Source organism: Sinocyclocheilus rhinocerous, unplaced genomic scaffold, assembly GCF_001515625.1.
Source record: "Sinocyclocheilus rhinocerous isolate Xijiao unplaced genomic scaffold, SAMN03320098_v1.1 scaffold344, whole genome shotgun sequence".
NCBI classification, from domain to species: Eukaryota; Metazoa; Chordata; class Actinopteri; order Cypriniformes; family Cyprinidae; genus Sinocyclocheilus; species Sinocyclocheilus rhinocerous.
The window spans coordinates 1678115-1702436 of record NW_015627959.1 but is presented as its reverse complement, the minus strand read 5'-3'; the positions used below and the strand labels follow the sequence as shown (position 1 = coordinate 1702436).

Below are 24322 nucleotides of genomic sequence, written 5' to 3'. Positions count from 1 at the left end.
TGTGTGTGTGTGTGTGTGTGTGTGTGTGTGTGTGTGCTTGTTTCATACCTACTGTTTAGAGAATGGAGAGACAGCAATTTCCCGTCCTCGCTCAAAGCGATCTGTAGGAGTCTTTAACCAATTGAGTCCGAGACAAGTCCGAGCCCAAAATGGGCCGAGTTCAAGTTCAACGAAACTCTATTATTTATTAGTATAACACTTAACATTGTTTTAACCTTTTTTACAACTAGAAAAACGCAATATCCATTTAAATGTAACAAAAGCAAACCTCTATTGCATCTTGCCGGCGCGTGACGTGTCTTCTTCTTGCTTTACGGCGGATCGCAGACTTATAAGTGCATTACCGCCACCTATCTTGATAAAACCGACTGCATTTACATGAATAGTCTCCAAGACGGGTATTTTGACATTATTTTTCGTGTAAGTGTGTAGCAATAACAGAACTTAAGAGAGCTTGAGCGAAAGAACTCGGCATTCGCACGCTGACTGAGAGGCGCGTTATTCTGTGAGCACACTTTCGGTGTGTGAGCACAGAAACCCGTCGGCTTTCAAGTACTGGACAAGACTTAAAAACAGATGCAAATACTGAATATCACTTTTGTGATAATGCATTGAGTCAGTGACATTTCCGTCAACTGTCCCTGGACTCAGACATATTTTCCGAGTCAAGTCTGAGTAAAAATGCATCCGAGTCCATGATAAGTCCGAGTCCTTTAAAAAGTTTTACTCGAGACCAGACTCGAGTCCGAGTACGAGACCGATTACCCCAACTCTAGTAAAAAGAATAATTGTTTTGGTCCAAACAAGCCTAGTTTGACAAGCATCGAGTGTCATTACATTTTGTCATTTTGGTCACTTGGTTTACATTTCTTGCACCAGTTAGCCCCGCCCATACTGAATTATCATTGGGCCGAAGAAGCGTTCCTGTGTCTTAAACAGAATGTTTAAAATGAAGGCAATGCTGCCCTTTCTTCTTGTTTTCTTAAACATAATTGGGTCATGAAGGATTCTTATTTTATCTAAATATGTACTTTTTTAAGCATAAGACATTTTCAGCAGCACTGTTTAATTAGTGTGCTGACACTTTGACACTTCAACTCTTAGAAAGTTGCCACTACCATTAGTTTCCATTTCTGTGGTGTCACACCGTTTACCCACCCACACAGAATTCTCAAAGTGGCACTCTTCATGTATGTTAAATGTCCAACATGGCTGAAGAGAAATTGAAGTTCAGAAACAGATATCTCATCACAAATTCCTTAAGTTCCTCAAGAAAAAAAAAACATTAAAAAAAATCACATCTGATTAAGCATCACAGAAGTCATGAAAATACAATGTAGGTGTATTTAGTTCCTCTTCAGGAACTCGAGCTGCATCGGAAACGCTAGGGGAGTGGCCTCACTTACTCCCCCGTGTCGAGACAGTGGGTCGAGGCGACGCTCTAGGTCGGGGGCCTCTAAGGCTAAGCCGGATCTTCGGACCGTACTTCAGTCTAAGAGGTCCTCGGCCAAAAAGTCCTGACGCCACTGGCCCAGGACTTATGAGGGCAGTCCCCTCTGGGGTGCAGCGGGTTACACCGCATTACACGGTGTCCGTCTCGCCTCAGTGCCCTCAGGAGATCGGTCTGCTAACCCTGCCGGAGTTACAGGACGCAGCGGTCTCCTGCGAGCGCCACTCTCAGTCACCGCCCGGCATCGTAGCGGTGCTAAGAGGCTCGCCACCTCCGCGGAGGTCTCTAGAGCAGCAGGTTAGCTGACGCTGGTCTCACCGCACGTGCTTTTATAGCTTCCTGGTCATTACGTCACCTGCCCGTGACGTCTCGCCCATCTATTGGTCTGATTACACATGAGGTTCAGAGCCCATCACGCCGAAGGGCGTTCCCCTAGCGTTTCCGACTCAGCGTCTCGTTCCCTCGAGGAACCAGGGTTACATACGTAACCCGAGACGTTTTATGCTGAGTGCACAAAAAGAGGCTGTGTTTTGTGAATGATTGTTTTGCACCACACCTCTTTTTGCTTTCAACGTGAACAGACAAATTGCTTGTAGCTGGAATCGAGTCACATTGTGCCTGGTTAAGATTTTATTTACATGTGTTATAGTTCACCCAAATATAAAATATCTGCCATCATTTACTTATCCTTGCCTCGCTCCAAACCTATATGACTTCCTTTCTTATGTGAGACATAAAATAAGATATTTTGAGAAATTTCTCAATGTTGTCTGTTCAATGGAATTTAAAGTAACCAAAATTGTGTGGTTTCCAAAATTGTTCAAAATATCTTCTTTTATGTTCTGCAGAAGAATATAAGTAATATGGAATGACATGAGAGTAAGTAAATAATGACAGAATATTCATTTTTGGGTGGACTATTTAAAGGAACACAATCATTTTTTCTTGACACATCTTTTTAAATTCCACAATAAATTATCACATTCACTCTGAGTCGTAAATTTGTCTTTCTAATTATATGCATAACGCATAACAGAATTATACATGTTTCTTTCAGACAAGCTGTTGCATTACAGTCTGTTAACACACTGTGCCCGTGTATTGGAGCGATCTTAGTGTAAAGAGAATGCACAATATTCGGACTTTCCGTATTAAAATCCCTCCTCGCTCCAGGCAAAATCATACAGATCCCCTCCGTGTTCACTTTCACTCCCCATCGCCTCACAGGAAGGGCTCATCTTGTTAGATTTATTCTTAGCTAGGGGGTCTACATCCAGGAGGGCCTCCCTATTTCTCTCTCTCTCTCTCTCACTCGCTCTCTCTCATCTTTCTCTTTCTCCTTATCTCTCTCTTTTTCTGTAGTAAGGTATTTGACCTGGTGGTATGCTCCAGTGGTGCAGAACACCCCTGATGAGAGGTTTCTCTGCTTCCTTCACCTGCCTTTCCGTCACACACACTTACACTCCACCACATCGACCCACACTCTCCCCTCAGACCAAGACCTAAATAGCCAATCAATACAGCCACCGCAGCTGTTCCTATCCTTATATTTACCACGCACGGCAGCCTTACCGAGCGAGCGCCCCCCTGAAGTAATCAGCTCCCTCTTCTGTGTCTGAATAAGAGACCAAACATTGAAAAACAGATACATCCTAAATGGACTGTGTCATTGTGCATGCATGAACGCACTGGGAGACGAGAACGTGCAAATAGCTGTGGCTAGAGCCGTCAAAAAAAAAAAAACTTGTCAAGTCATCAGAGCTCCCCGGAGCCTGTTGATCGGGTGCTCCAATCATCCCCATTGCTGATTCCTGCCTCTCCTGATGTCTGAGTGATTCTGTTTCTTTCTTCCTGAGTCTGCTAGCTGGGTGCCCAGCTGATCAAATAAACCATCGGCGAACCCCACAGCCAATGAGTGTCATTGTCTGCAATAGCCAAGACACAAGTGTTCATTCCAGGACCATGTCCACCATGACACAATTTCTGCTGGAGCTGCTGTTATTGGCGGTGGAAGAGAAAAAAAGCAACATGGTCATTTCTCCAGTGGAGTGCTTGTTCCTCCATTAGCTGCCTTAACTGAGTAGACTGTTATATTTCAGCACCTTATTAAATAGGAAGGAAGCAGGCCAGAGAGTATTACGTGAGAGTAAATTGGTTTTGGCGCCATGCTGCTCATCTACTTTGGCCGTCTTTACACAAACCCATTCCTCCAATTATTGTTTATTGCTTGCCTCTTTGTCTTTGCTCTCTTGCTCATTCTCGTTCATTCTCCTCTCCGTTCTCCTGCTTTCAGCCATCCATAATATTTTGGCCCTGCTTAGTTTAAATCTAGTCCCGAGAGGACACAGTACTTTGCCGTTTTCATCCTTGTTAAATGCTGACCATGAGGTTTCTACCAGATACTCTGCACTTGGAGGTCACATAATGATTTGTTTCATTTTAATTGAAAAAAAAAAAGCCTGATATATCAGTATGTGTACTTGTGGGTGAATCTATCTGTTGTTCTGTTGTTTTATAGTTTTGTCAATGATGAAAGGTGATACTAAGTTTATTTGACTCCATGGTATCAAATCCTTCTTTTTTTTCTTTTTTTTTTCAAATTCAGTAAATTGTTCATTACGTTTTACTCAGAAGATCAGAGCTGCACAAAAATTCTCTTTTTTGATATTTGAAATCGTTCCATAGAAATGGTTTCATGAAGTGAACAGTGAAGATATCAATAAGAAACTAAGGCTGTTTTTTCAATGGTTTGTTGTATTAAAACATAACAGTATAAGTCATTTCTATGATGGATTAAGGGTCCCCTAGTAATTTTGGCACAGCAACTCAAAGGTTTGGGGTCAGTAATTAAAGAAGTGAATACTTTTATTCAGCAATTAAATTAATCAAAACGACAGTGGAGACATTGTTCACGACACAAAAAAATATTACAAAAATATTTCTGTTTCAAATAAATGCTGTTGTTTTGAACTTTCTTATCATCATATAATCCTGAAAAAAATGTTTCATGGTATCCACAAAAATATTAAGCTTTCAACATTGATAATAATAATTAATGTTTCTTGAGTAGCAAATCAGCATATTATAATTATTTCTGAAGGATCACGTGAAACTGAAAACTGGAGTAATGGCTGCTGAAAATACAGCTCTGCCATCACAAAAATAAATAATATTTTAAAATATATTAAAATAGAAAAGAGTTGATTAAAATTGTAATCAAATTATATTACTGTACCAGATTTTTGATCAAATAAATGCAGCCTTACTGAGCATAAGAGACTTCTTTCAAAAACTTACAACCCCAAACTTTTTAACAGTATGTAGGTCTATTTTTGGTAATAGGTTTGCCTAAATTCATGAGACTAGTGTTTTTAGATTTCTCAGGGCACATTGATTCAAATGATACCCATTATTCCTGCATCATATATCATTTTCATTTTCACATGAATGCTTTTTAGCATTTATATTTATCCTCTTGGTCAGCTATTAAGATCCCTTAACCTCAGCTACCACTTCTATGCTGATGATACTCAGATTTATATACATTCTCAACCTGGTCAATTTGTGGATGTCCCTCATCTTTCCAACTGTATTTCTGAGATTAAGTTGTGGATGTCTAAAAATGTTCTGTGTCTGAATAGCTCTAAAACTGAAGTTATGCTTCTTGGCTCTCCCCACCAACTGTGAAATGCTGCTTCTATAGATCTATCAGTTGATGGTGTTGCCCTAGAGCTACACAGTAAACTAAAAAATCTTGGTGTTATCTTTGACGCCATCCTGTCAGAATCAGAATCAGAAGATTCTGGGTAACACTTTATTTTAGGGTCTTTTAACTAGTTGCTTATTAGCATGCATATTACTAGAATATTAGCCATTTATTAGTACTAATTAAGCAAATATTAATGCCTTATTCTACATGTCCTTATTCTACATCCCTATAATTCTACTCAGTACATAAATTTAACAACTACCTTACTAACTATTAATAAGCAGCAAATTAGGAATTTATTGAGGGAAAAGTCGTAGTTAATAGTGAATAAGTGTTCCCTATTCTAAAGTGTTACCAAATACAGTTGTCAATTTCACTGACTGTGTAAAGGCCACTCATGATGAATAAATGAGGCCTGCCACCCGCACCACTACCACCAACGACGAATAAAATGTCCACCCATAGATCATTTCAGCTGAATAAATAAATCCACCACAAATCCTCTTTCAACCCAGGGCTCTCTGTCGTCTGTGCAGTGTGCAAGTGCAGTATATGCATAACCATAATCCCAAAACATGCTGTCATTCCAGCCCTTGCATTACCATATTTCATCCCACATGCTCTATTAAAAGATTGCACTACTTACACCAACAGACACTTTGTACCGCTTCATGTCTGCTTTAGCCAAGTCTCGGGATTCAAACACCACTGAACAAGTGGAGAGATCCATTAAATCCATCAGTATCCCCTCTCAAACCCCATTGGCAGGCTTAAGCCCCGTAAGTGCACGTGATATAACGACTGAATACATGTTTTGGAAGCACAGTAAGCATTCACGAAAATAGCACAATGAGGATAACAGCAACTCATCTGCATGTTTGGTTGACATCTGCTTTACCGCAAGCCTCTCTCACTTTGATCTGCCTTGAATTGGCCACTAAATCTCACTTTTCACATAAGTGATTTTGACTGGACTGTGAGCAGAATTCAGCTTGCAGCTTATGTCTGATTCTACCATCGGGGACTGTTTGCAGATGTAGATTAGGATTCATCTTTCAAAACACAGAAGCTTGGGGAGATGCATGAAAGTAAAATTAGCTTATTAATTCATGCTATGATGGTTCCATGTGTTATATTCTCTGCTTCTGTACAGTGTGATGTGCAGGAGGGATGCCCACTGGATCCTGTCACAGTACACACAAACCGTCTGGCAACTGACATTGTAATCATGATGTGATCATGATGGTGCATAATTTACTTTTTGTCATGTTCTGAATCTATATTTTATCTATCTATCTATCTATCTATCTGTCTATCTGTCTGTCTGTCTGTCTATATCTATTAAAATAGCTGTTGTCTGTTTTAAAATGTCATTTGTTTCTGTGACCGCAAAGCTATCTGCCTGCCATCTCTGCGAGGCCTATAAACTTTCAAAATTCAAGGTTTTTAAAACAGTTTTCAAGGTTTGACAGATTTAGATAATAAAAAAAAATAAAAAAAGTTGATGAAAAAAGTAGATGAATTACTTTGAATACTATTTATTTAAATTCTGCTCCTTTGCATTCAGATTTCAATTCTGCAACCTATTCACTATATCAGTTCAAATTCAGTTCAAATGCAATTGAATTATGGTTTTAATTGACAGTTAATGACAAATAAACAGATGTTGCCACGAGTTTGTCAGAAACTATAACCAAGTTAAATATGTGGGCAGTTTTTTGCACTAATCATGACAATGTAAGGCAGCATTATTCTGGCACATACTCTGTCGGTGCAGTGTTGGATATGCATTTGAAGTTGCATGACTTACTATGAGTCATATACATATGATAAACATTGACCCGCTGACTAATCGACTTCTTTGCAGTACCAGTTTGCTAATAATAGTAGTCATGCAAGCCCTAGTGTATCCACCTACTCATCAATATAGATTTTATTCTTATTTACATTCATTGATTTATTGATTTAACCCAAAGCCATTTGCAAGTGAGAAATAATATAACACAAGTGATTCATCATAATAATTTTATTAAATACATTTATATTAAGTAACGGATCCTTCCTGATGCTCACAGACTTTCCCAGGGGTTATTTGACCTTAATTTGTGGTCCTTCCTGCACACTATCCTTCAGGTTCTATTAAGACTTTGTCCAAAAAAATGCAGTATGAAGTCTAAGACATGGCTGAGCATGTTGGTCTTTCTGCTTCCCGCAGGTCTCCTGTGATGGCCGGAGGCTTGTTTGCTGTAAACCGACAGTGGTTCTGGGAGTTGGGAGGATATGACACAGGCCTTGAGATCTGGGGCGGTGAGCAGTTTGAAATATCTTTCAAGGTGAGTTAAAGCATCTGGGTCGATTCCTCTATGCAATTCGCAAATAATATATCAATTCTTACAGACCTTATGAAGGTTGCTACCTGTTCTTGGCCTTTCAGAACAAAATAAGACTCACACAAGATACAGTGCTTTGTGCAATCTTGGCATTTACATGGATTTCAAGACACACCCTCCAAAACCACATCCAATAGCTCATTGCTCCTGATCCATTGCAAACCTCTAACTATAACTATACCAGATTATTTTTCTCACACTTAATGTGAAGTGCTCTCTGTCTGTCTAGCCAATCTTTTCTCATTCTTTTCAACAATAAAGCCCAAATGAGATTGAACGGCAGAGGTTATTTGCTTTACTGTGTTACTAAGCGAAGCCTCAGAGCCAAAAGCACACCAGTGGCCGAAACAAGAGGAGCTGTGAGTCTGCACGTGTGTTTTTGTGTTTAGATAGGCTAGACTGCTGAAACAAGTGTGATCCAGTGATTGGCTGTGGCTCTGAAGTGATTCGGTTTTGATTAGCGGTGCCAAAACTGGCGCCGATGGATGTGAGGAAGTGTTCTATTTATCAGTTCTGACATACCTGCCACCCCACTCTTTTTCATTAGACTCTCACTTGTGCTGGCACTGAACTTTGTTATTGGAACACTATCCTCTGCGCCTCTCTAGTAACTATGGCAACCGCAAAAATAGTTTAGAGGCTAAACCGGCTGTTTGACAGTTTTTTTTATTATTATTATTTCCTTTTATGCACAGTATGTGCCTGTTGCTATTTGTTATAAAGTTGTACCATTCACACTAGACCTTGAAATATGGTAGTAAAATAGCAAACAACACTCCATTTGAAAACTTTAGTACTGTAACACAGTGTCTCCATCCGGAACCATCATGCAACTACAAACTGAAATAAAAGCCGGGGCTGATTGAGCCTGGCATCATTCCATTGATTGGTTGCCTGCCACGCTCCGTCCATCCATCTGTTCGATGTTCGATGTAGGCAGCTTTCTAAATGCAATTCAAGTCATCTTAATATCTAAAGTCCTGCCATGGCTGACTCCCTTCATGCTTCATGATAAAAAAGGCTGTGGAAAAAAATGTGAAAATGATTCCTAAAACTTCATTTGTTACATGGCTTCCTCTTTTATCCTCAAATGAGGGATCGGCAGGGGCTTTTTCTTGCTCGCGTTGTAGCACTGATGTCTCGAACAATTCTCTCCCCTTAACGATGGGGTCTGTGAAGTTAGCTTGACCGCTAACCCGCCGCCTGGCAGAAGAGATAGGTCTGTGCAGTTTGATATCTGCAGACAGCTCTCTTGAGCCCAGCGGGTGACCGCGGAAGAGAGAAACCATCAGACTCAACTTGTCCAACTAGAAGCCCTCCTCCTACCTGCCTTCTCACCTCCCTCTGTGTGTCAGTGGCCCTGGCCAAGTCCACACTCCACCATGCCTGAGCCAATACTCGATACAGACAGGCACATCAAAGCCTTGGCCTTAGTAGAACAGAAAGAGAGAGATAGGAAGGGAAGCATATTGAACACCCTGCTTTCTTTCTTTATCTCTCTTTTCTTTTGGTTTAAAGAGGAACAGTAGAGACACAAGCATGAGGCAGTTGGAAACACTCTGGTTCTTTCCTTCAGTGGATGCCAGTCGACCCGTAATTGGAGCCCACAGCGAGGACGTTGCTTGTTGCTGGTATGATGTGGAAGCATAGCAATATTTCTAGCTAGTCTCCGCATATTCCCACTGAGACCTACCCAGCCTGCCTGTGTAGAAGCTCACAAGGATGTGATGCATGAGGCTTTTTGAGCTTTTTCAACTGTCTGAGAGAATGAAGGATGGAAACAACTCTGCATGTACTGTGATGTAGTATAAATGTTTCAGAATGTGTGTGCGTATGTGGTTTTTCAGGTGTGGATGTGCGGAGGCGGCATGTATGATGTACCTTGTTCGAGGGTGGGCCACATCTACAGGAAGTACGTCCCCTACAAGGTGCCTTCAGGGACCAGCCTGGCAAGAGTGAGTAGAACTTCCACTATCCTTCCAAATGAGAAAGGATAGAGTGTTTCTCTGCAGTGGCCCAATTCTGCTAGTTTATAGTGCTCTAGATTCACAATGTTCCTATGATTATCTTATTTATATTCTGCACACATGATAAGAGACAAATAGTATAGAGATTACATGTAGCCCTTTGCTCTTGACAGCGTGTGTATATATAAATATAAAAATGAGTATAAATCAATCAATATATATATGTATATATATATATATATATATGTGTGTGTGTGTCTGAATAAATTTTGGTTTGACTGTATATATATATACAGTATATATATACAGTATATATATATATATATAAGATATTTATATATCTCCATTAATGCGTCTCATAGAACCTGAAGCGAGTGGCAGAGACATGGATGGATGAGTACACAGAGTACATCTATCAGCGCCGGCCCGAGTACCGCCACCTCTCCACTGGCGACCTGACTGCTCAGAAAGAGCTCCGCAAACACCTCAAATGTAAAGACTTCAAATGGTACATGAACACTGTGGCCTGGGACCTGCCCAAATATTACCCACCTGTGGAGCCACCGCCAGCTGCCTGGGGAGAGGTGGGTGAACAAAGACTCTGTTAAAATTGTAAACATTCCAGTGTTGAGCGAACTGCAGAATTTAATAACTGGCTTTCAATCGTTAATTTCATGATTTGGAATTTCAATTGGATTAGCTCCATAAAGATGCTGAATTGTAACATGAGAGGGAATGAATATAAGTGGCTGTGAATTTAAAGAAATCAGTGCAGTTATACAACAAAGCAATTTGAATAAAACTAATTTTTGTGTATATAGTAACAGTGGTGTATACAGTATACTGTATAGATAGAGAGAGAGAGAGAGAGAGAGAGATAAACTACTATCCTATGCCACCACAGTAAACAATAAAACAATATACAATAAGGTCCCATTGGTAAACATTAGTTAATGCATTGACTAATATTAATTAACAATAAGCAATACATTTGTTACAGTATTTGTTCATTTTTGTTAACATTAGTTAATAAAAATACAACTGTTTAATTATAGTTTATGTTAAATCTGGACCATTAAGTAATATTAACAGATACAACTTTTAATTGTATTATTATTTGATAAAGTAAATATTGCAAATTACATTAACTAAGATAAATAATTTCTTTAAGAAGTATTTTCATTATTAGTTCATTTTAACTAATGTAGTTAAATAAAGTTAACAAATGGAAAGTGTTACAGGTGTAATTCCTGTTAAAACAAATGTAATAAAATATTTAACTAAATGTAATGTATATAAAATATAAAAGTATAAAATAATATAGACTATAAAGTAAATACTTAAAATTGTATTACATTTTATAAAATATTAAAGTATACAGTATATATATACTATATATATATATATATAAGATATTTATATATCTCCATTAATGCGTCTCATAGAACCTGAAGCGAGTGGCAGAGACATGGATGGATGAGTACACAGAGTACATCTATCAGCGCCGGCCCGAGTACCGCCACCTCTCCACTGGCGACCTGACTGCTCAGAAAGAGCTCCGCAAACACCTCAAATGTAAAGACTTCAAATGGTACATGAACACTGTGGCCTGGGACCTGCCCAAATATTACCCACCTGTGGAGCCACCGCCAGCTGCCTGGGGAGAGGTGGGTGAACAAAGACTCTGTTAAAATTGTAAACATTCCAGTGTTGAGCGAACTGCAGAATTTAATAACTGGCTTTCAATCGTTAATTTCATGATTTGGAATTTCAATTGGATTAGCTCCATAAAGATGCTGAATTGTAACATGAGAGGGAATGAATATAAGTGGCTGTGAATTTAAAGAAATCAGTGCAGTTATACAACAAAGCAATTTGAATAAAACGGATGTGTGTGTATATAGTAACAGTGGTGTATACAGTATACTGTATAGATAGAGAGAGAGAGAGAGAGAGAGAGATAAACCACTATCCTATGCCACCACAGTAAACAATAAAGCAATATAGAGCAGTAAATCTTCTGGTCTGATCTATACAGTTTTGACACCCTGCTGCCTTTTTTGTTACACCTCGTGTCGCTTTGTTCATCCATAAGTGGGCGCATAACTTTTACTTGGTTTAAGTTACGCACTAAAAATGACACAATCGTCAATATATCTTGTGTGAGACAGAGCATAGATGCCAGTATAGGTATAGGCATGTGTGTGTGCATATGACAGAGTTTATGCAGAAATGTTCATTGATTTATGAGAAGCACTGCCTGGTGAAATATAACATATTTTTCACCAGAGACAAGCAGGCGGCCGGTCCTCACCTAAACCCGCACTGTCTAATATACAGCGACATCACATCGTAACCATTGTTTGCATCACTGCTTCCTAATCCATAAATACACAGAAGATGCTTAATACATTTATTACTCAAGCTGATACGGGCAGACAGGCTATTCAGGTCATTCATTATCATCCAGGTTTCCTGTGCCAGAACAGCGGTTCTTGGGAACACGTGTGGAGAGAGGGGCCTGCCAATTCTCTCCATCTGCAGTTCTGCCATGTCTGTTATAGTGGGGGGTATTTAATATGCATGGACTGATTCCCATCTTGTGCATTTTGATGGGCCTTTTTAATCACTGCTGAATGATGTACCTCACAGACATCATGCCTTAATGAATGCCCCCAGGGAACACCATCTCCTCTTTTTTCAATCCCCTGTCGTGATGTGTCAGAAATGGCAAGGAATAATTTACAAATGTAATTAATTTCCCATCCCAATTAATTGGAGGGCTGATGCTTACCGTAAAGCGTATCCTTCCATTACACTGGCTACATTTACTTCAACCAAATAATCAGTTTGTAATCGGATTGACGGCTCAATCGGACTGAAAAGCCTTCATGTAAACACCTTAATCGATCCGATTGAGCTCGATCGGAATGAAATTTTGATCGGATTGAAGGGGGTGGTTTATTCCTTTTCTAATACGATTGAGAGTGCATGTAAACACTCGATCGGATTGAACCCTGAAACTGAAAGGACTGCGCATGTGCAATGATGCAGAAATAGCGTAAAGATGTATGATGTGTGGAAAGAACGGCTCTACCTTTTGAATAAAGTGTTGTATAAATCTGTGTCCTGTCATTATAAAACTCTCCTTTAACTTGGCAACTGTGAAGTGGAGCAGGACAACCTCCCACCAGTCCTTGTTTTGGATTCTCATCCACAGGCAACCCGTTTTGGGCACGGGGAGGGGCATTTTTACTGCGTGATAAATATGAGCAGCACGGTACAGCGGTTTAAATGCATATTTATCCATAAATTAATACATTTTAATTCTGCTGTTAAAAACAAATAAAGAAACCATGTAGGAGAGTGGTTATTATGTGCAAACAGAGAAACTCTATATTTGTGCACGTGCGCATGTCCAAAAAAATCAATTCCGATTTGAAGCTTGTGACATATAAACGTGCACATCAACCTGATCACTTTATTTAGCGTTCATGTAAACACTACATTCAGATTCATCAATCGGAATGAATTCAGTCCGATTGAACCAAATTTGTGCATGTAAATGTAGCCACTGAGGTAGTAATGGAAACTGCCTTTTGGTTTCAAATGTTTCAGTGGAGGTGGCCCAAAAAAGTCCATTAGCCGACAACATGCCGTTCGTTTCACTTATTGGCTCTCTCTGCATTAGCGACGTAAATATAGTAAAAAGGAAAGGCTGTGTGGTGTGCGGTTGGGGAACCTTGCTCGAGGGAAATTTATGCATGGTAAATATCTTCTGTCCTGAGGCGAAATGATAGTAATTTGACTGTCAGGCTGATAGCTTCATACGCTATGCTCTCTAGCTGGTCTGCTCGTGCGGCCACCTGTCACCCCGCCTGATGTATTGTTCAATAAAAGAGCCTCATTAGACTTTCGAAGCCACCCCCACGGGCCATGACAGAGAGCGAGAGAGGGGTAGCTAAGGAATGAAACGGGTCCTTGTAGGCATTTTCAGCAAAGGACAGGGGTCACGGTCAGCGTGACCTCCAGCTGACAGGGCAGCGAAGTGTAAGCAGGCTGTGAGCCATATGCCACTCGCCCACCTGCATGCATATATACTCTCTCTCTCCCCCACAGCTGTTTCTTTGCCTCTTCAATACACCCAAATACTTTGAATAATGCAATCAGCAGACTTTTCAGCCACTTTTATGCTCATAGCCATTGCTGCCAAAGGCTGTTATAGTGTAAATGCACTTGTTAGGTTTCCTGTGGCTTGAGAGGAAGAAGAGAGGAGAGACCCATGCTGATTTGGGCTGATTCTGCTGCATTTACCTCAAAAGTGTTTGTGATCACATGCACTCTTCTAGGGTAGCCTCCTATGTTTTAGTTTATATTCATGCTTTATTTTGTGGTGTAAATATTATAAATAAAAATTGAAGTAAATTTACTTCTTTTGTGCACCACAAAAAAGTGCTACACCATGAAAAGGTAGTAGGCGCTGATGATTTGACTTTAGCAGCTCTTAAAATGATGCAAGAGGAATGTTCTTGCTGTTTCTTTCTAATCAGCACAACCTCCTGCTGAATTCTAGAAAAACTTTAGAAATTAAGAGAACAGAGGCTTTCGAAAAGCCACAACAGTGGCTTTGAGCTTCTTAAAACATATTGGAACACATTTATAGCTGTTCTGACTTCACAAAAATGGGGTTTGGTAGTAAATTCCTTGCATCCAGCAGTAAATTATGTTCTACTGCATGTCTTTGTTACCGTGTTGAACAAGTCAAATAATTCATCCTGAAAACATCACTCGACGGCAGGCGCAAGGAAGGTCCAAAAGAGAGCGAGAGGCTGCTAATAGACAAGAAAATGAATTAAACATGTTTTCTTTTTATAACCTCAGGGACAAAAATAAGCATTTAAGAATAAGCTGGCAAGGCAGAGCTTGGTGCGACCTTGCTTTTCGCTTTCATTTTGTTCCATTTGTCAGACATGTCCTCCCTCGATTCTCCAATCCAGCTCATTTGAAAATAAATCACAGCTCAAATCGGGTGCACCATTTCCTTTCCCGTAAATAATAAGCAGTAAAGTGTTGACCTGAACTGTAATAAACACCAACACAAGGGTTAGGACATTTCATTCTGATGTGATGCATTGTCCTCACCCATCTCAGAAAGCTTGTGTCCATCTGCTGTAGAAATCACTCTGATTGTATTGGTTTTCAGCTTTGGTTTAAACTCATTCAAACTTTTCGAGTGAATTTTAGTCTTTCTGACAGCGAACAATAGCAAATGCATCTAGTCACCAACAAGAAAAATCAGCTTTAAGTCATGCATTCACGGAGCAGAACACGTGGACCAGAACTTCATGTTGATTTGTGCTGCCTACTAACTGATTTCCAATTACTTTCAACAGTCATGCTTTGCCAAGAGCTTAAAAACCCTAAATCCCTCACCTCAATCGTTCAGGACTCATGAGCGTGAGAAAAACATATTTGAGGAAGTGGGCTCTAACAAACACACTGTAATCTGTTTCCTCTTATGGCCTTGGTATGCAGTGCACAATTTCAGCAGTGGAAGCTTATGCATTGTGCATGCACTACACTGCACAGCATAATATGTTCCACCACAGTTCATCCTCTTTGTTAGGTCTCCTTTTTGTGTGTGTTTGTGTGTGTGTGTGTGTGTGTGTGTGTGTGTGTGTGTGCGTGTGACCTTGCCCCAGGCCCTGGTCCCCTCAGGTCTCCTTTTTGTGTGTGTGTGTGTGTGTGTGTGTGTGTGTGTGTGTGTGTGTGTGCGTGTGACCTTGCCCCAGGCCCTGGTCCCCTCATGTCTCCCTAGTGAGGTGAATAAGTGAGCAGAATTGGCCCAGAACTGCTGCCCGCTCTTCTATGTCTGCTCAGGAGGCAGTGGCTCCAGCTGTTAATGCATTATTGAGCTGCACTGTGACAACAGTCGGTACACCTGAATGCCTTAAAGAAAATTAGTCGACCTGGACAGCCAATCAAAAAATGAAAAAAAGAGACCAATATAAGGACAAGGGGCAGCGGAACTCTCTGGAGTTCATGCAGTGGGGAAAGTGCACACGTCTTTGTGAACAGGTGTATTTAGAATGAATCATTATTTAAATAGGCCGATTTAGCACTTGAAAAGATTGGAGACCAGGGGTCGTATTGTACCTCACTGCACAGTTGTGGAAGAAGTGAAACTTTTGGCTAACTGTACCTTGAATCCACATTCAAGAGCACCATAGAGGTGATTGTTATTGTCAGGAAGTACTTTTCTATCACATCTAAATAGTGTAAACCACATACCTTGTGTAAATATTTAGTAATAGAAATAATTTACACATGCTTTTGACATTCTCAATTCATTAATATGCATCATTTTAGACATTTTAATATTCACAGAACTGTCAAATCTCAGGCAACATTTGTTGATAGAGAATATTGAAATGTTGCAAATATAATATATGTTCCAGTATAGTATAGTATAGTATAGTATAGTATAATATAATATAGTATATTGAGGTTTTGCTGAAATTGCAATAAAGACCAAACTTAGTAAACATGAATAACTGGAATAGAAATTAGTAACCAATAATGAGTAATGTGCCATTGTTTTTAGCAAAAGTATACTGTGGACTTAAATTATGTATAATAATAATAATAATAACAATAATTTATTTATATAATAATAATAATAATAATAATATGAAAAATATAAATATTTCTGGCACATTTTTTTAAATATATATAAATTAATACTTTTTTTTTTGTGGTGGTGGTGGTGGGCTTAGTTTGGCAGGGCAGAACATTCCTTATTGTTGAACCATGTATACTTTATTCAGTACTGATAAATTACATAATAAACGTACAATATTTATCAACTGAAAATAAAAAGGTATTAGTATTATGCGTATTAAAGTATTCTTCTCACGTTGCCTGTATTGACATTAGTTAAAACATTTTGTGTGTGGAGCGCTATTTGTGTGTGTGGAGTTCCTAGCTGTGTCCAAATCCATGATTTCCATGACTGTTAGGATGCTACCTTCAAACACAGCTGCCTATGTAGACACTACAGGCAGTGAGGCAGCTCACTAGGTTTTGAAACCGTGCTTATGTGTGTATTACAGTACAGATTTGTCTTACAAACTTTTTGATCTTCAATTCCTTGTTCTTGAACTTTGTTAGATACAATGACAATGCTAAAGCTAACCTTGTTAAATCCTTGTGCAATTGATGGGTGGCATTCAGCAAATCTGTTTCTCTGTCAATAGATCCGTAATGCAGCATCTGGTTTGTGCATCGACTCTAAACATGGCTCCACGGGCACCGAGCTGCGTCTGGACACTTGTCTGAAAGAGGGTGCGGAGCGAACATGGGCACACGAGCAGGTATAATGCTCCTATTCTGTACACTATCCTGCATTGCTTAGTACTGATTTGTGTGAATGATGTGAACAGCATTAGATGTTCATGTAGTTTCTTAAGCAACACTCTAAAAACTAACTGATACTTTGAAGACATGATAGCATGACATGAAGCTCATTCTGTGATAATCTCCTTGAAATTAAGAGAATTGCTATTCCCTGTGGTGGTTAGATTTTCACGTTTGGCTGGAGAGAGGACATCAGGCCTGGGGATCCCCTGCACACCAGAAAATTCTGCTTCGATGCTATTAGTCAGAATAGCCCCATCACCCTGTATGACTGTCATGGCATGAAAGGCAACCAGCACTGGAGCTACAGGAAGGTAATGCAGTCAAAAATGTGAACATAGCTACTCATTCTTATGAAATACCACATATGTATGAGAATTACTGTACGTAGTGACTAAAACTTAAACATATAAAAAATATCTTGTTTTAACTTCTTTCAAGTAGCTTCTTCAAAACTTGCCTTTGCCTAGATCACAGGTCTGGGGTCAAGGTCTGTCTAGTCAGCATGACCCTGTGAGCCCCTGCTGGTGGATGCAGTAACTACACGCTCTGTAGGCAAAAAGAAACATTCTGTGTTCTCAGAAAAAAAAAAAAAATTACAAAAATGAAATAAATAAATAAATATCATATTATAATAAAATATTTTTAAAAGGTTTTCTAATTGTTTGAGAAAATGTAACTATATATGTGCATGTATGCATAAGTATTTAGAGTAATATAAATAAATACATATATAAATAAATAATAAATAACTAAATAAATATGTATTTTTTTTTATTACATTCTCTCAAAAACAGTTTTTGAGAGAATGTAAATATATGTTTGCATGTATGCATTGATGCATATGACTTTAAATTAATATAAATAAATACAAAAAAATGACTGATGTCTTTGAAAAGGTTTTATACATAAGCCTTTAGATGATTGCATAAGCCTTTAGATTAATATACATAACTAAATATATATTTTTTAAATGTTATATAACTTTAAGAAAACTAATATATATATATATATATATATATATATATAAAGTTCAGTAGTCACAGTATTTGTTTTTAAGAACAATATAAATATAATAAAGACAACTGGATGGAATGAAAAAGGGTTTGGCGTTATTGAAATAAAATCCATTAGAGTCTACATGAGTAATGTTTTGCACCCAGGTGTTAAATTTTCATATAGCTTCATAGATTTTCATATACCATCTCTAAGGAAAAGCCACACCTGTCTTCCTCCATATTCCCTCTCCACATCTTCTTTAGGAGGTCAATAAAGTATATCTACAGCAACAGAGCAGCGATAGGACAGAGTGTACACCTTGTTACAGAAGCCCCTGTGGACAAATGCCTACCGCTCTGGGCCCATCACTAACGCCGGAGCCTAATACAGAAGCTCAGTTTTTCTAGCCCTCAAGCGAGGTAGAACGAGCCTAAACTGAGATATTCCCTCCCACATATGAGATTTAAGGTGCCAAGCAAAAAAATCACTGTCATTGCAGGATAGGTCAATGACGGCGCTATAGAGAGAGGAAATATACAGTTGAAAGGAAGAGGTGGTACCTGGCAGTGGAGCTGCCTGAGGCGCAGAGAACAGTAAATCAACCCAGGGGAGAACGGCACAGAACTGGAGCCGAAAGCCCGAAGGCATGTCCCTCCTCTACTCAGCCTGATCACTCCCTCAGGGACACATCCTCTATTTTTTCACCGGCTCTGTTTGGCATACTCAGTAGTTTCTAGCGCAAAAAATATACATGGCCTGTGTGCTGTGGAGAATGCTTTCAGGTGGAAAGTTTCTTTGTTGTCTTCCACTTTTTGATAGGATATTGATGTTGAAGCACTCCCCCATTCTTTCACTTTTATTTACCTTTCACCTTTCTCTTTTTCTCTCTACCTCCCTCCCTCCCCTCCCATCCATCATTTATCAAATTCTCACATTTCACTTCCAAACTCAAGTCATGAAATGAAGTCAGCTTTTCTGATTAGCGTATTCCGTGTTTGGTTCTTCAGTTCCACCCCTGTAATCTGACTGAAGGCTAGTGGGAGATAAAGCAGGATTAGACCTCCACCGGAGTCACGGTGACGGTGTTTCTTGTTTATTTATTTTTTTATTTCTCTCTCTTTCTCCATCCCATCTTCTTTTTGCTCCAGGATAAGTCTTTGTACCACCTGGTGAGCAACGGTTGCATGGACTGTAGCCCCGGCGATAAGCGGATTTTCATGAACAAGTGCGACCCCGAGTCTGAAACACAACAGTGGATCTTCCAGAAAGTCAACACTACCGTTCTGGACAAATTCAACAGCGGTGCCAGCTCATAGGAGGACCTGGGGTTGTGGTCAAGCCAATCAGCTGGCTTCCACACATACACACACCTCCCACAATCCTTAATGTGGGCCTGGACGTTCTTACTGTCTGGCTCTGGGTTCCTCTCAAGGTTCTGCAGCAGACTGAGAAAGTGCAGGCTCTTGAAAGAGGGGACTAGAAACACAGAGAGACACAAGGCTGGTGGAAACGCATCCACAATGAGCACCTTGCTGGTCGAGGAGAATACAAACAGCCTGGACTCTCTAGTAGGGGTCTAACTTGGGCCCCCAGTTGCTCCCTATACATTAAAAAACAGTGCAGCTTTAGGACTTTGGAAGTGAAAGAGTCCAGTGAAAGAATGTTCTGTATCAGTCTTTAAAGATTGCATGGGGGATTTGTATTATTTCTTTTTTTTTTTAACACTATTTATTTTTCTCTGGGATAGTTTTGACTGCATATTTATTTGTATTTATTTGGTGCCTTTTCCAGATTTAAGTTATGTATATTGACTCGGTTTTATTAGCTCTTGTACCTGTTAAGAGTCACACTTGGGTCTAGGCATTGGGTTGACCTAATTAAATGAGATCTTTGACTTTTTCAATGGAATCTATCTTGTTACAGAGTTTCTCGTCTATAAATAAAGCAGAAAATGAGTGGATATGTGTCTCTTGCCTGTGTGGTCTGTCTTTGTTATGCTGATAGATGGTGGTTTGGCTCCCTCTGGTGTTGAGCCATTTTTGTGTTCGATATCACTCTTGCTTTCGAAATTATAATTTATTATTTCACCTTTAAATTCACTGAACCTCGAGTCACTCGTTTAGTTCTGATATTCCACTACTTGATAACAAAATCTGGTCTTTATATCGTTTGCTAACTGCTTTTTTGACTTGCATGTTAATGAGATTTTAGTGACAGCAGCAATTAATATTATAAATGTCATTCCTGCAAGGTAGAAATGTGCCATTTCCTCCATGAATAAAGGACAGTTTATGGTAGATTGTTTTTTTTTTATGGTATTTGGCAGTCTGTCTTACCCACTCGATTTGAACACAGGCTAAATACATAGCAGATCATTTTTAACATTTTAATTTGTATATTTCTATAACATCAATGATCTGCAAATATGTAGGCTACAGGTAAAGGTTTAATACCACAGTAATACTGCTGTCTTTTTGGTGTGGGTTGCTGTAAGGTGCTTTAGATTATATAGGGCTATAGGGGGGTCAAACAGGGAAGTTGTCACAAGTGCTATACTACATTAATTTATTTTATGGTTCAGACCAATTGCATGTGGATATCAAATACCCATGTAAAAAAGTTTTTAACATTAGAATATTTTTGTGAATTTTGTTTTGTAAATTAAAATCTTATTTTTTGCTCTTTGTTGGGTAAACAAATGGACATGATAAAACCACAATGACATACCTTAAGACAAGAGCCAGAGGGCAGAACAGGGCAAAAGGGACTGCTACAAGGGGGAAAGAAAGGGAAAAGAGATATTTATTAATAAAACATTTATAAATATCCATCATACTTCATGAACACTCACAAAGGATTTAAGTAAAGGGTTTGATTCATTTTTGACTATACAATTTATAATAAAAACTAATAATAATAATAATAATAAAATACTGATCTGACAAACACACCACACACTCTTGCCAGGACTTGCACCTGGAATCTTCCACCCAAAGGATGGATGTGTTACTATTACACCACAAGAGTTGTGTCTTTCTTTTTTACAAACACTGTAAATTAAGCAGTGGATGAGACAGTAGTGGTGTTTATCGGGACCAGAACCAGGTTAGTCTGTCCTAGAACCACTCTGCTGTAAGTGGCTGTATACCACCACGATAGATTGTGGAATTGCCAGAGTTTTTCCTTGTGTGTCCTTGGACCTGTTCCATGCTTGCTGAAACTCTTTCAAAAGTTGTAGGCAAACACATTCACAGACCCTGTGGACTTCAGGGTCCTGAGCTGCCTGCCCATGAGTCATGAACAATCTACAGAAAAGAAGGATGATATAATCTGAACTGTATACTGGGTTATAAACTAGTGAAGATCCAAATAGTCAAATTACCTCTCTGCTGCCTGCTGTCCTGGAGCAGAGCCACTCTGCTTCCTGGATGCTCTCCAAGGTCCTGTCAAAGCCTTCTTCTTAACCCTCTGGCTATATTTTGATGGTACCTTGTCCATGGCATGCAGAGCCATGTACAGCTGGACTATGTCGGCCTCCTCTTGTGATGACAAGGCAGTGATCGTTCGGTTTAGGCCAACCAGGTAGGCTGCCAGGGCATCAACTGCCTCCCAGCCCAAGACACCTCTGGAATCACACTGTGTACTCTGAAAATTGAGAAAAACACCAACCACAGTCCAATAAATTTATACGGTGTTGTAGTAATTATTTTGCATTGTACATGCATATATTTTAACTTTACACACAGTTGATAATAGGTGTTTTGCACTGCACCAGATACATTTTTTTAAAGTAAAAGATAGTACAGAATAGCAACATTACCTGGCCTGATGTGCTAGGACTTGCAGTGTCGTCCTCCTCTTCCTCAGTGACCTCCTCATTAGGGGATTTGGGTCCAGTGTCACCCACCTGACTGGTCACCTGGGCCTCCACGACAGCTACTGGAGGGTCAGAATCATCAGCCCTAAGGTCAGCTGCATGGCACACAGTCGTGTCAATTTGTATGTGTTAATATAGCAACTGTAGAATGGAGTTTTTTAAAATAACATAGGGAATGAATACTTGGAATACTGAATGATGAAATTAAATTCTTGCAAAGATATAGAAAATAAAAACGTTAGACCCATGTTATGCATCAAAGGGTTAACTAGCGTTAGTTAGCGATAACTGATACACGTTAAGTTAACTTGCCTTGCAACGCAAGCGTATACCTCTTTAGAGTACCGATCCGAATAATCTTTATTCCAAATCATGAATTAATGTTTGAGCAAATAGGTTAACACTAGTGTCACGGATTTGTAATTTGATAACGCTTATCTTGAATCTCCGGATAGCAGATATCCAGTGATAGTGAGTTACAAACAGATGGAATGTCACGAAACTCATTCAGCCAATCAGCGGCCAGATTGGCATGTCAACTCGATTGCTGATTGGCTCTTTCCTCTTGGTAGGAATTGATTGGCTCCTTTGCCCCATCTGTTCGAAAGTTTCGGATTTGTGTTAGGACCTGTTCGGATTTATTTAGGAGGTGTTTGCACATCGTTCGGACTTTGGTAGGAAGTGTTGTGACCTTGTTCGGAAGTGTTGCGAACTCGTTCGGAAGTATTCAAATGTTGTTAGGAAGTGTTCAGCCGGTGTTCTGACGATTTGTGCTAATTTACCCGCTCAGATTGTGCTACATCCCATTAAAAAGATAGGTAGCACAAATCGATAGCGAGAAATACTACCTATCAGATTGTTTTTTAATGTTCATGCTTACCCCTACCCTAAACGTACGCGATCGCTATCTTTACAATGGAGTGTTTCTCCTGCAAGTTGTCGTGGCCGAGTGGTTAAGGCGATGGACTAGAAATCCATTGGGGTCTCCCCGCGCAGGTTCGAATCCTGCCGACAACGAGTGTTTTATATTTACGTTAAAAAGTGTAAATTTGGTAAGTTGTTTAATATTTCTTTTTTTTATGTTTTACTTGTCTCTTATGCTCACTAGAGATGCATTTATTTGAACATAATTACAGTAAAAACTTAACATTGAGAAATATTATTGCAATTTAAAATAACTATTTTCTATATGAATATATTTTAAAATGTTATTTTTTCTTGGTTGCAAAGCTGAATTTTCAGCAGTCTTATTCCAGTTTTCAGTGTCACATGATCCTTTAGAACTCATTCTAATATGCTCATTTGCTGCTCAAGAAACAGTTTTGAAAACAGTTATGCTGCTTAATATTTTTGAGGAATCCATGCTTTCAGATGGTGTAGTTACAGCATCTAGCAGTAGTTAACAGGGCAATGTTAACTAGCAAACCTTAACCGTAGTTTGTGATGGATGCATTCAGAACACATAACCACATACAGATAATAGACACTCCCAGTTTCATTTAATAGTACAGAGCATGAATGGCAGATGTTGTGAGTTCAAACTGTAGCCTAATAGTAAAAGGGGAAAACACCTTATTAAGAATCTATCAGACAGTTGCATGCCCTTACAAAGTAGGAAAGGTAGGGCGACCAGACGTCCCGGTTTCAGGAGGTGTGTTTGGTGCAATGGTTTCCATAAAAATAAGTAACAATAACTGTCAAGCAGTTTCAGGAGAGAGAACTGCTCTTGTCAAGCAATTTCCACTTTAGCATGTTTTTTTTAAAGCATTGAATGCATACATTTATATATATATAGAGAGAGAGAGAGAGAGATTAAATTAATATTTTGTTATTTTATGAATTATCTTGAAATCTTCAACTGTAAATTCACATGTAAATGTGTAGTCAACATTTCAAGCATGACAGCTCATTATTATTTTAGGCCTACATGACATGATAAATGAGAGAAAACATATAATTTGCTATTTTAAAAATGAATTTGTTACACAGATTCTTTAGGGGACCAGCAAAAATCCGTGTAGAAAATTTGAAAACATGTCATTAAAAGGACTATACATTTTTGCATTAGACATATATCAGGAGCATAGCCAGAAACCAATCGCTATAGGAAAGTAAAGTGTGCAACGTTCCAATTTCTCTACATTTATACCCATAAGAGCTCATTTGGCGCCATCATGTGACTGAAAACGATTACTACGACTGCCCAGTGTAATAAAAATGGCCTGAACAGTTTTATTATTGTCAGTGAGCATACAAGTATTAATAGATTGATAAAAATCCTCAATAATACCCAATTAAAGCAAGAAAAAGAAAGCATCACTCAGAAAAACAAGGGACCAGAAAGAGACAGGAAAATCTGGATGAGAGTTAACTGAAAGCGATAGTTGACCAAAAAACTGAAACTCATGTTGTTCCAAATGTATGCATTTCTTTGTTTTGTGGAAAGAAGAAATTAAGATATTTTAAAGAATGTTGGTAACTAAATAGTTTTGGTGACCTTTAAAGACTCAGACA

The 24322-nt window shown here is 39.1% G+C and overlaps 1 protein-coding gene and 1 non-coding gene across 3 annotated transcripts in view; both read left to right on the top strand.

Moving 5' to 3' along the window:
• Positions 1 to 24322, top strand: part of LOC107737111 (polypeptide N-acetylgalactosaminyltransferase-like 6) — a 50775-nt gene that overhangs the window by 25998 nt on the left and 455 nt on the right. The window contains exons 3-9 of one of the 2 annotated variants that reach the window (XM_016548547.1): positions 7375 to 7492; positions 9397 to 9504; positions 9879 to 10100; positions 16773 to 16889; positions 17097 to 17246; positions 19080 to 19264; positions 22487 to 22489. In XM_016548547.1, coding sequence (XP_016404033.1) covers positions 7375 to 7492; positions 9397 to 9504; positions 9879 to 10100; positions 16773 to 16889; positions 17097 to 17246; positions 19080 to 19247 — 883 coding nt within the window. In that variant the 3' untranslated portion in view covers positions 19248 to 19264; positions 22487 to 22489. Of the gene's footprint in view, positions 1 to 7374; positions 7493 to 9396; positions 9505 to 9878; positions 10101 to 16772; positions 16890 to 17096; positions 17247 to 19079; positions 19644 to 22486; positions 22490 to 24322 lie in introns of those variants that run through there. The other variant, XM_016548546.1, reaches the window with a different exon arrangement.
• trnas-aga (transfer RNA serine (anticodon AGA)) lies at positions 22744 to 22825 on the top strand. The gene has a single exon. It is a non-coding gene; the product is annotated as a tRNA-Ser (tRNA).